General features: G+C 38.7%; 1 protein-coding gene across 1 annotated transcript; it reads left to right on the forward strand.

The window, feature by feature from the left end:
• Window positions 1-7,584: 7,584 nt before the first annotated feature.
• LOC122312804 lies at window positions 7,585-10,903 on the forward strand. Its single transcript, XM_043127453.1, has 3 exons — window positions 7,585-9,776; window positions 9,905-9,992; window positions 10,094-10,903. The coding sequence occupies exons 1-3, from the start codon at window positions 7,585-7,587 to the stop codon at window positions 10,901-10,903; spliced, it is 3,090 nt and encodes a 1,029-aa protein (XP_042983387.1).
• Window positions 10,904-13,218: the final 2,315 nt, after the last annotated feature.

Raw genomic sequence — 13,218 nt, forward strand, 5'->3', positions numbered from 1 at the left:
TTTCCCCCCACCCCTCTCTCTCTCTCTCTCTCTCTCTCTCTCTCTCTCTCTCTCTCTCTCCTCCCATCAGTTCCCTCGCGCCGCACCCCCTCCCCATTCGCTCTCTCTCTTTCCTCGGCTCCATCCCAGGCCACCGTCGCCGCCGCCGAGCACGACCACCTCACCAGACCCAACCACCCCACCCCACGCCTCCCTCTCCCTCTCTTCCCTTTCTCTCTCCCCGAGGCAAGCCCAAACCGAGTCCCTCACTCGGTTCCCTACCGTCGCGAGCCAATCTAACGCCAGCGATTGAGCTGCACCACCACCACCAGCCCCCCACCTCGCCGACGACCAGCTTCCGCCTAATTTTCCCACAGCCAAAGCCCCCCAATTTCCCTCTCCCTTGCACGCTCCATCTCCCTCTCGGCATTCTCTTCATCACAGCCCAGATCTGCCGCTAGGCCCACCGTGAGCCACCTCGACCGTCTAAACTCCTTCCTCCCTCGAGTTCTCTCTCTCACGGATCCCCTGTGCACAGATTGGTTGATCTGCCACCGTGAGCCACAATCGCCGCCTCTACCCACGACGCCGCACCACCACGAGCAACTCACCGACCTAGCAGCACCTCCCACACGCTTTCATTCACTGTCGAAGCCCTTAAGCATGGTAAAATCCTACCTTTATATATTTAGAGTAAATGGGCGTGTATATATAGCGTGGTGTTTATTGCTTAGATAGATTTATATTCATGGATATGTAGTATTTTGGTTATGTTGTTGTGGAAGTCGAAGGAGAAACAGATTGGTTGTGATGTTGTTTTTGGATTGTGAAGTGTTGGGTCTTGTGTTGTAGTTGTGAAGTTTTCTTTATATAAAGGCCATTATGTGACCACAACTGATTATAATACTTTGATTGTGTTGTTGTGGAAGTCAGAGGAGAAACAGATTGGTTGTGATGTTGTTGTTGGATTGTGAAGGTAAATGATTTGCAATATTTAATCTTCTACATACATATATAATCTTTTGCTTGAACAAGGTAAATGATTTGCAAAAATTTTCACTAATATGCTTGCATATATATATATATATATAAGTCTTGAAGTTATGGGTCAAAAACTAGTAGGGGTATTTTTCATCTTAATCAGGATGATCATATATTTTGGTACTACAATACATTCTTATTAATATATTATTAGTTCTTATTAATATGACTGAACTCAGATCTGAATGTGGAGGATGGGTAATGTATCTTAGTAATGATCTAATAGTGAGGAGGGATTAAATTGTAAGGCTTGATATTATGAAGAGGGTTATATTTCAAGGATTAAGTGATGACTTGTATATGTATGAGTTGGAATGTGTTGTGTGAATGAAGCTTATAAAGTTAGTGATTGTGTTTGAGTTGTTATATAATTAATATGGATGGAATTATATATACTGAATATGGTTGTAGGTGAAGTACTTATAAAAAATATATATATAGTTGTAGGTGAACTGTGATTATACTCTAATTAGAGACTTGAAAATTGATAATGCATGAGTAATTAACTAGTTATATAGCATGTTAATGTAAATTTTTACTTTTTAAGGCATACACTAACTATATTTGGGTCCTTAATGCATGATTCTTTTTTATTTTTTTTAAATATTGAAGTTAATAGCATGGTTCTTGGAACTATTTGATTCTTTTTTGGATGTTGTAATTTTGTTAAGGAGTAATACTTGGGTCCTTTCTGTGTCTTAGGGTGCTGTCAGTAAATTTAATTGATCTTTTTTGGGCTTTGTACAGACCTTTTGCTCTCAAATATGCTGCTGAAGCTACTTGCACTATGCTTCGTGTATACCAAGTAGTTGAACACGAGAAGGTGCCATTTCATTTTGCTTATATTCTTTTGGGTTGAATCTTTTGTCAATGAAAATCAAGAAGTCTGATTTTTTTTTTCTTGGAACTATGGTGCCATTTCTTTTCTTGAAGATGATGACAAGAGATGTCGTTTGGAACTCAAGTATACATTTTCAGTTCAAGCTTGAGTACCAAAGGCCTGGATACATGGGCTTGTCCCTGTAAAAGGAGGTATATAATGTACTTCAGTTATTTAGAGGTAATCATAAATTTGATTGATAATATCAATAGGCATAGTCCAAAAACATGGGTTGTATGTAGGAGCTTAGTATTCTTACAAGTTGTGTCGAGGATTCGAGAATATTGCCTCCTGATTGTGAACCATATTCACGAAATTCTCCTTGCTTATAAGATATATTTCTAGGTGATAGTTTCCATAGTTGTGTAATATACGATTGTAAATCCTTCCATATCTATACAAATTGTCAACGATTGTAAATCTTTCCATAAGATGACCTTTTCTGCTTTTACAATTTTTTTTTTCTGAATTCTTTTATATGTGATATTTAGTAATTTAGTTGAATGTTGATTAGTAGGTGTGAAACAATATCATTATTTTTATTTTTACAATTTTTTTTGTCTGAATTCTTTTACTATTTGCCGCAAATATGTCTCGTGGCAAATACACTTTTTTTTTTGCCAGAAAATATTTTTTTCCACCAAATGCTCTAGTGGGTAATATTAATACCCACCAGCACATTTCATCATAAAATATAGTATTTCTCACTAACCAATCTAATTTGAGTAACGTTTTGCCACGAAATTCGTTGGCTATCTCCACTATCTATTTGGTGGAAAAATGTCACAATTTCCCACCAATTCATGAATTAGTGGAAAAAAACACTTAGTGTTACCAACTTTAAGTCACTAGTCTCCCACGGATAGATTTAGTGGGTAAAGATCATTTCCCACTACGACTATAGTTTTTCTGACCACATGCCCTTGCGGCAAAATCTAACAAATATTGGTGTAGTGTGTATAACGTTTCGTTGGACGTCTTGTTTTGCTTCATGTAATTTTCTTGATGTTTTATATAATTCTCGAAAATTTTCTTTCCTAAGAATCATCGGTTTCTTTGCTCTCAAACAAGTTTTAATCTCAATATTAGAAATTGGGATTGAATACATTAATCTTCACCAATGGATTGAAGGCAATACGTGGAATTTAACAAGATGAAACCATAGGAAACAGAAGCTTATCGGGTATTTGGGGAAAACTGAAGAATATTATTGATCTGACTTCAAAAACTAAAAATAAGTAAAATTCAGGGTATTTATACTATGTTGGTTATCAAGTAAACTATTGATGGCCAAGAGGCTTGGTAAGAACATCAACAAGTTGATGTTGAGAAGCAAGATGAAAAGTCTTGATGATTCCAGCTTAAATTTTGTCACGGATGAAGTGGCCATCTAGCTCAATATGTTTTGTTCTTTCGTGAAAAATTATATTGACAACAATGTGCAAAGCAACCTAAATATCACAAAATAATTGAGCACTGTCAAAATGAGATATACCAAAATCGGAGAGAAGAGTAAGAAGCCAAACAATTTTACAAGTAGTAGATGACATCGAGCAATATTTAGCTTCAGCTGAAGAATGAGAAATAGTTGGTTGTTTCTTGGTCTTCCATGAAACTAAGGAATCCTCAAGAAAAACACAATATCCACTTGTAGGTCAACAACTCACTACAACAAATTGTGGTTTTTGCCACCAATTCTTTCTCCATGACACAAGAGGGTGGCAAACATCCACTAATTCTCTCCAAAACTAGTCGTGGAAAGGAAACATACTTTTTACCATGAGTTTAGTTCGGTGAGAATAATTTAGTGGGAAAAGGAATTTTTCCCACTAACAAATATATTTTTTGCCACCACTTGCATTAGTAGGGAAAAAAACTGAAATAAAAACTTGGTCCTCATGGGTTATAGCCTTTAACGTAGAAATTTTTTCTTTTGCCATGATAAGGACTTAATCGCAAAAGGTTATGAGGTCTCACATTATTGTATCCGTCGGTAGTTGTTTATTTGCCACGATGATGTATGCTTTTTGCGACGACTGGTTGTGGCCGGTATTGATAGAAAAATAATAGAAACCAGGCATAATCCCCGCGTTACCCCGCGAGACCCATCTTCCCTTTCCCCTTTCTTTGTTTTCCCCGCACGCCCTTTCCTTTCTTCCCCAACCATCCCCCCATGCCCTACCTCGCGATAATCACCATGGCCCTCTCCCTATAGACGGCGGCGAATTCGCAGGGAGCATAGGATCCGCCCCACCAACGCAACCTCACCGATTGGTGCCTATTAAATCCGTGTTCATGCCCTAGACTCCAGAACCCTCTCTTCAGCCGGAAATCAGTGGGTGCGTCCCCTCTCTCTCAATTGATATACACAGTAAGCCTCTCTCTCTTCTCCCTCCGTGTTCTCTATCTATCGGTTGTATGATTGTGTACCATTATAGAAACTTTTGTATGATTGTATACGATTTGAGGGAAAATATTATGGATATGATTGTCACAACAGATTTGAGGGGTAATTGCTTGACTGAATCTAGATTTCTGGAGTTATATTATCTGCATATGCCCGCTATTTAGACCGGAAAAAAAGCTGAAGGATAACAATCATATTTTGGTTGTTTTTTAGTTATAACGAAATGGAAGGGAATTGACCTCTGTTCTGAAAATACCCCTGTATTAGAGTTGTCATTTAGATTTATAATAAATGAAATTAGTTGCTTAAAATGCCAGCAACTAAGCACTCTAATTAGTTTGTATGGAATTTGTAAACAGTATTGTAAAATGATAACCCATCATCATTTGGGTTTATAAATGAATAACCGAAAGTTTTTATGTTTTTTTGGACATTCTTTGTAATGAAAAAGCATATGAACAGAGAACATGCTTGTTGTGGAGAATATTATTAGGTTAGATGTTGACGTTTCGTGAGCAGCCCCAAACCTTTATATTGCCCTTGAGATCTTTATTGCTCTTGTTTCTCAATTATACACAATCTCCTTGGGTAAATTTTTTTGGCAATAAGTACCTATGGTCTGAAAACATAAAGGTTTGTTAGGGTGTCACATACTCACTTGTGATTGTATCTAACCAGCTGGTTCATGATAAGCTAGTACTATTTGGTTCTTCGCACACTTATTGTCTGAATCCACACATGATTTTTTTGTCTATCAGACATGCTTGCATACATGCCCAGCTACTCACAATAGCTGGGTGTACGTGGGAATGCAGATTTTGGGTATTCTGGCTAGGGGCCTATATTGCCTATGGTTGCATCATACCCTTAACAGAAATGTTGTCCATGCTGTTATAATGGTAATTAGGGTTGTCCAGACTCGTGGTTAAATTTCCTTTAACCCATACTCTATTGATTGGAAGGTGGAATTGTTTTTGTGTGTTTGTTCTCATGATGTAGTAAAGCTGAAATCAGTTCATGCATAAATATCCCAACTAGTATTCCCAATGCACCAGATTGTTGTCATGAAGGTCCACTGCTAATGGTCAATTTTCACTTTACCATTATTATGGTTGGCTTCTTTAACTCCTAAATTCTATGAATCATTAGCTGAGACCTTAGAATTTAGGAGATGGGCAATCTCCTAAGGCTGGTTCTTTGGAGCAAAGATAGCCCTTATTGTAAGTAGCTCAATGTGCCGTAATTCACATTGAGTTGATGTGCTTTGCTTTTCTAGACTCACATCTCCACTATAATCACAATTATAGTGGGATTTGCGGCAATGATCCACTTTAACATCTTGTAGTGGGGTTTGCTTTAAATGGTATTTTCATGTTTTTCTCAACTTGGTATGAGACAATTTTTCTGATACTAGCAGTCCCTCACAAGTTAAATATTATTGTTGGTCACTATAATTGGTTAGCTTAATAGTGCAGGGTTGATTCCTTTTAGGTGAAACAACAAATGGATTCTTTTGTATGTTGGTATGTTAAGTCAGCTAAGAATATATATTCTAATGGGGCTGCTCATACACTAGGGTATGAACTCTTCAATAAGGGTTTAGTAAAGAATGTGGTTGATATGGAAGATTCCCCTTCTTGTTTTCATTCCTTCATTCTGCAACCGACTTCTCAACTGACTTCCCCTTCTTGTTTTCTTTCCTTAATTCAGATTTCTGATTCTCTTGACTTCAAATGATTTTAATTCTCAACATAGACGTAAGGATGTAAATGTAGTGTGTTTAAATTTCAATACCAATGATTTTTCCGGACGGTGAATTCAATCCCTTATTTCACAGTTTATTATGTGGTTCATCACTCATATTGATATTCACTCTGCGGATAAACTGGTTAATCTTTAATGGATTCATGATTGGTGCGGCCCATTTTCAGTTTCTCTATCCTATCCTGTTTTTATACATCACCCGAAGCCGAAGGAATTAGTTTTTTTCCGTAGTTTTTTTGTCGTTTTTTTTTTCCCACATACTGACTTTTACCCTTGACTTATACATCATCTTATTAATTCATGCGACTATATTGTTTTGTAATATTATGACTTTGTAATATTTCTTATTCATCATATACTATTTTCCCATATGTAAACCTTCCATATGTAAAACTTTCACAGTGATCATTGGAGACTATATCCGGGGAAAAAAAACTGCAGCACAGATAATCCATATTTTGTTCAGCTAAAAAAATATATTTGCCAGTTATCCATATGTAAACCTTCCATATGGATCCACCTAGTTTGCATGTCATCTCACCTTAAATTTAATTTAAGGTGTAACCAAAATCATTACTAAGTTAGAGGGCAGGACACTCCAACACTGATGCTAGCTTCTAATCCTTTGGGAAAACATCCCCAACTCAGATTAATAGCATGTGGACTACACATGCTATAACCATGCTGCATTTGGTCCCAAGCATATAGTTAATATGTTTGGATTTAGTTGAAATAACTATCTCTGTATCCGCAACCTCGCCCTAAACAACAATCTTGTGGGTCCAGCTTGTAATTGGCATGATCATTACATTGTCAATCTCTTCATGATGGCCACACACCACACTAATGTGTGCACATTAGTGTCTTCTGACTTAAATATTGAGGATGCCGCTTGTTCCCATTAATTAACTACACGCAACAACCATAGGAGCACAATATACTTTCATGTATGTGATCTTTGACCTTATTAATCACAGTATTGGATGATTTTGAGGTTTAATTGTTGGATATTTAGTTTGAAGTCCCCAAGGTGAAAATACTTGTAGGTCTCCAAGATTTTTAACAGCTATTGACAGTTTCATAGCTATAAATCATTCTGAAATACTAAGTAACAATTGCCCATATCCTAATATGTTGTTTGCTTCCATTTGGTCAGCTTCATACTATGGATAAGTCTTGGATGCATATTGAAGATAGATTGCATTCCAGTGAGTATGCTGAAGGGGTTAGACAATTCGTCGCTATGGCGATTTCCCACACTGCAAATGCAGATCAGATTAGGTGTCCATGTAGAAGATGTCGGAATAGAGCTTTCCACTCCATTCGTACAGTTGAAGATCATTTGTTCTTTAGAGGGATTGATCCAACTTATACTCCATGGATATTCCATGGAGAAGATGATCCATTCCGGAATTCAACTTTTTCGGACGAAGAAGAAGATGATCCATGTGCTCATAGTGATTATATTGATGATCTCGATGAGCTTTTAGATGACATCCATCATGGGTCGTATATGGATCATCATATCAGAGCTGACGGTGAATCTTATGGTGGCGATCAACCCTCCACCTCTAATCCTCCTGTGAACTCTAATTTCGAGGACTTGGTAGCTGATGCCCGACGTCCACTTTATCCTTCATGTACTAAGTTCTCAAAGCTATCATTCATCGTTAAGCTGCTTCACATCAAGAGCATAGGTGGGTGGACCGTGAAGTCTTTTGATATGGTCCTAAAGCTCTTGCAAGAGGCATTTCCTGATGCTCTATTCCCTGATTCATATAATGATGCCCGTCGCTTGGAGCGGGGATTGGGCTTTAGTTACGAAAAGATTCATGTCTGCCCAAATGATTGTACCTTGTTTTGGAAGGAAAATGCATCGTACAATGATTGCCCTAAATGTGGAGCATCTAGGTGGGAGCAGAGCACAATTCAGGGCCGAAGGATACCACAAAAAGTACTCCGACATTTTCCCCTTAAGCCGCGCTTGCAGAGGCTATATATGTCAAAGAAGACAGCCCAAGACATGAGATGGCATGTAGATGGACATGTTGATGATCCGACGTGCATGCGACACCCATCAGATTCGAAGGCTTGGAAGGACTTTGATAAGAAACATATGCCATTTTCCACAGATCCTCGCAATGTTAGACTTGGTTTGGCCAGTGATGGGTTTAACCCATTCAACAACATGAGTAGACCGTATAGCATTTGGCCAGTACTGCTTGTGCCGTACAACTTGCCCCCCTGGCTATGCATGAAAGAACCATACACTATGCTCTCGTTGCTAATACCTGGCCCTAAGTCACCAGGTAATGATATTGATGTCTTTCTGCGTCCTCTACTCGATGAGTTGAAGGAGTTATGGGAAGAGGGTATTCGTACGTATGATGCATACAGCAAACAACACTTTATGTTGCATGCAGCGCTACTCTGGACAATCAATGACTTCCCCGCATATGCCAATCTTTCTGGGTGGAGTACAAAGGGCAAGATGGCATGCCCCCATTGCATGACTGACACAAATTCACAATGGTTGGTATATGGCCGCAAGCATTGCTATTTGGGTCATCGACGATGGTTGGCCCCAGATCACAGTTGGAGACGGAAAAAAAATGCTTTTAATGGACATGAAGAGCACAATCTCCCCCCATCAAGGGTCCAGGAAGAGCAATTGCTACAACAATTGAGTCAAGTGTCCCATCTTCAGTTTGGTAAATCTTCTACCAAAAGGAAGCGAACTCCCAATCATCTTAATTGGACGAAAAAGTCAATATTTTTTGAGCTTCCTTACTGGTTATCCTTAGGTTTGAGACATAATCTGGACGTCATGCATATAGAGAAAAACATATGCGATAACGTTGTTGGAACGTTGTTGAATATTGAAGGTAAAACTAAGGACTCTGCCAATGCACGTAAAGATTTGGCCAACCTTGGAATAAGGAAAGAATTGCATTTACAACAAAATGGTGAGTCTATAACCATGGGTCTTGGATGCTACATGTTAAATTTAAATGAGCGAAGGGCTTTTTGTGAGTGGTTGTCAAAAGTTAAATTCCCTGATGGGTTCGCATCGAATATTGCCCGGTGTGTCAATGTTCATGAGGGAAAGATCAGTGGAATGAAGAGCCATGATTGTCACGTATTTATGCAAGCATTGTTGCCGGTTGTTATTGGTGGGTTCTTACGGGCCGACGTAAGGCAAGCCTTACTAGAGTTGTCTTGGTTCTTCAAAGAATTATGTTCCCGAACTTTGAACTTACCAGTGTTGCATCGTCTTCATGCTAATATTCCCTTGATTCTCTGCAAATTAGAAATGATATTCCCTCCAGCTTTTTTTGATATCATGGTGCACCTCTCTATTCACTTGCCAGAGGAGGCTCTACTTGCAGGACCCGTGCAATACAGATGGATGTATCCTTTTGAGAGGTACTTAGGAAAGTTCAAGCGGTACGTCCGCAACAGAGCCCGTCCTGAAGGCTCAATTGCTGAGGCATATGTGCATCTCGAGTGCCTTACATTCTGCTCTATGTACCTCCATGATATAGAAACTAAGTTTAATAGAGAGGAACGCAATAGTGATGTACTTAACAGTTCTGCTGAGGAGGGGAATAGGGCAAGTTTATCGATTTTCTCACAGAAAGTTAGACCATTGGGGACAGGGCACCACCACAAATTAGAGGACATACTAATGGTCAAGGCCCGATGGTATGTTCTTAATAATTGCGTGGAGGTAGAGCAATACATTGAGTACGTCCATCATCCTACTGTTCAATACTTTAGGTTATCCACCCAGCAATTGCTGATACCTGCTAACAAAATACTTGTATTGACAGGGAGCACTATAACAAGATGAAAGAAGAGAACCCTGATAACATCGATCGTAGGCACCAGAGTCAATTTCCATCGTGGTTCAGGGCACGGGTAAGAGTTTGTTTCCTTCCAGTCGCATGTAGTTAAGTTAACGTTGATATTCCATAATGATATGTAATCATTTACACTTTCGCTTTCCTCTTGTCTGGTAGATTCGAGAGCTCCGTGCAATTAGGCCAACAGAGGTATCCGACGACATATATGCATTAGCATGTGGTCCAGATCCATGGGTCGCATCTTATGCTGGATGCATAATGAATGGTGTTCGATTCCATTCAATGGAGCGTGAAAGGCATCGCCGCACTCAAAACAGCGGGGTGTCGGTGCATGGCGAGCATCGGGGATCCACCGTTGACTTCTACGGAGTGTTGCATGATATTATAGAAATACGCTACATGGGTTGGCGTAAGGTTTATCTATTTCAATGCAGTTGGTATGATGTTGGTGACCCGAGAAGGGGGATACGGGTTAGGGACCACTTAACGTTGGTGAATACTGCTAGGCAGTGGTATAAAGATGAGCCGTTTGCCCTTGCGTGCCAAGCAAGTCAAGTATTTTATTTGTCCGATCCAATTTTGGGTGGAAGTTGGCAGGTCGTCCATAAGGTAACAAGTAGAAATGTTTACAACCTTCACGCAATGACGCCTGTTGAGGATGCGCTTGATGATGGTGAGTCATCATGGGATGACTCAGACGATGACGATCGTAATAATCTAGACAACTATCCCCCTACTCTTGATGTTGATGAAGCCATGCCCGATCCATTGAACCGACTCGGTGAAGAGCATTTGCTAGTTGAGGCAACAAATATCTCGCGTCCAGACCCGGCCCAATCAATCGACGATGATGTCGATGATGATCCTGACCCAGCTGACGATGAAATGGGAATGGAGGACATAAGTGACGATGACAACTCGGACAACGATTCCAGCCATCCTCTGACTAGGGAGGATGATGATTAGTGCCCCAAGCTGAGAGGTGTAGTGAGTTTATTTGATGAAATAGGAAAGAAAATTTAGGAGTACGTCTAATATTGCCTGTCTAGTAGTTTTACCAAGACTAACAATCTAATATAGGTTTGGCCATTTTGTTTTGATAGTTGCTCACCTGTAGTTGTAACTAATTTAACAATAGGTGATTAGTTAAGCTAACGTACTTGCTGACTACGTGTATGTGTGTAATGCGTAGACAATTAATGACATAGGTGAGCAACTCCATTTTGCTAGAAGATCAATGGGGAGCAAGCATGCGAATGCATATGGTATGTTCTTTATGTGGTTAGCGTACAATGTTCCAATGGCCACAAATCTGAACAAATTAAGTAAAACACGGAAGTCATTGGTTTCACATGACCATGAAAGCTAACGTGAAAGGTTGCTGTTTAACAAACATAAGGTAGAGCTCAATTGATATTCCATGGGTATGAAGTTTGATTTACATAACAAGGCAATGTATACATGATGGCAGAACTAATAATCTTTGTTAACTTAGAAATATAAGTTGCTCAGTTACTCATAGATGGTCATTACATATTTTGTGCAGATTTCGGGGATTGCACATTAAAGCTAACGTGATGCTTGGATAACCTACATCAAATGTCGATGGAAAGTTAGTATATTTTGTGATAGTGTGTTGGGATTTAAATGGTACAAATAGCTAGGCTATGGTTACAGTTGACTGTTAGGTTGATATTCAAATGGGAACAGTTTAAGTCTTAAAGTGTAATTTGTCTCAACAGTCCACTTTATTCCTGACAATAACTGAATGTGGTTGACCTGACTCATGTGGATTTAGTATGGAAAAATTGAATGCTGATTGAACAAGATGTGTCCATATAAGATGACATAAAAGCACGCTGCATGGATGACATAGGGTATAATGCATCCGAATGGGGGAGTGATATAAATATTAATCCTACTTAAGGGGTGAAATAACATTTTGTAGTTGCTGCAAAGTTAATTATAATAGGCGTACATGCGGCTAGTTATGCTCATCTAGGGTATATTATGTACTAAGATGTTTGCGAGTTAGTCAGGTTCTCATGTACATGGTGAATGCAAGTTAATTATAATCCGCGTTTACATAAAGAACAACACTTTATGAAAACCATATGGATGAATCAGAGGTTTAAACTCTGTTTCACACAATATTAATCCTACTTAAGGGGTTAAGTAGAAACCAATGCATAAAGTTACATTGCCCATATCATATAGGTAAGTATTACTACTGACTTATATGATATGGCATGTGTGAAATCATAGGTAAAGAGCTGCGGCAGTTATACAACCATAAATGGGATATTGAGTGAAGAGCAAAGCTATTTTATATTCCTTTCGCAGGCATGCCCTCAATTTGTGATGGAGATGCCATGATCATTAAGTTATCACAATGCAGAAAATAGAATACAAAATTGATAACAATTGTGTGTCTGCTTTTTATGAGGGGTCTCCCTTCGAGAATATTTCTTCTGTGGTTGTGCAAGTTATATGTAGATGAAGGAGTAAAGTACATTTGCATTAAGTGAAGAAGCAAAGTGTTTCTATATGATTGAATTGTCTAAAACAGAGTCCAGCTAGCTTATGTTCCTGACTAGGTGCAAATTGACAATTAATGAATTAATTAAGTATAATAATGCATTAGCATGGTTCAGATAATCATCCACAAGCTAGCTTAGCTTGTGGATGATTATTAACTATGATACTCTGCCCAAAGTATGCATCATTAATGTGGCCAAGAAAGAAAAGAAATGTCTACCAATTATGCTGGCACAAGAAAGATTCATGACTAGCAGGCATGGTTCCGATTGGAATATGTATGTCAATTTAAACCCAAAGTACATCCGCAATATATAACTATAACAGGGCAGTGGTGTAAAGAGCTAAGTAGTTATTGATCCCATAGATATTTTTTATAACACTAAATATCCTTTAACAAGCAATATTTAGCGGCCCAATCAATAGTAGTTCATTTAATGGTATGTAAGGATATAGAAATTGATTTATATGTATAGCAATGTCAGCATATATATTGTGGAGGGGAACGAGGGTGTATTTCCAGATCCAATTTATTTCTAGAAGAGGCTTTTATGCCTAATTAATAACCACCAAATTCCAGTGAGTATAAAATCAGAATGCAAGCAAAATTAATTAAAAAGTTGCAGAATAAATTATAACAAACCTACCTAGAATTGGTGAATAAACGGTGAATGTTGCTTATTGATCACCAACCTACCTATAGGGAATAATTTATAGTTTCCACTAACATGCATATCTCGCGT

Source organism: Carya illinoinensis, chromosome 6 (assembly GCF_018687715.1).
Source record: "Carya illinoinensis cultivar Pawnee chromosome 6, C.illinoinensisPawnee_v1, whole genome shotgun sequence".
Lineage (NCBI taxonomy): Eukaryota > Viridiplantae > Streptophyta > Magnoliopsida > Fagales > Juglandaceae > Carya > Carya illinoinensis.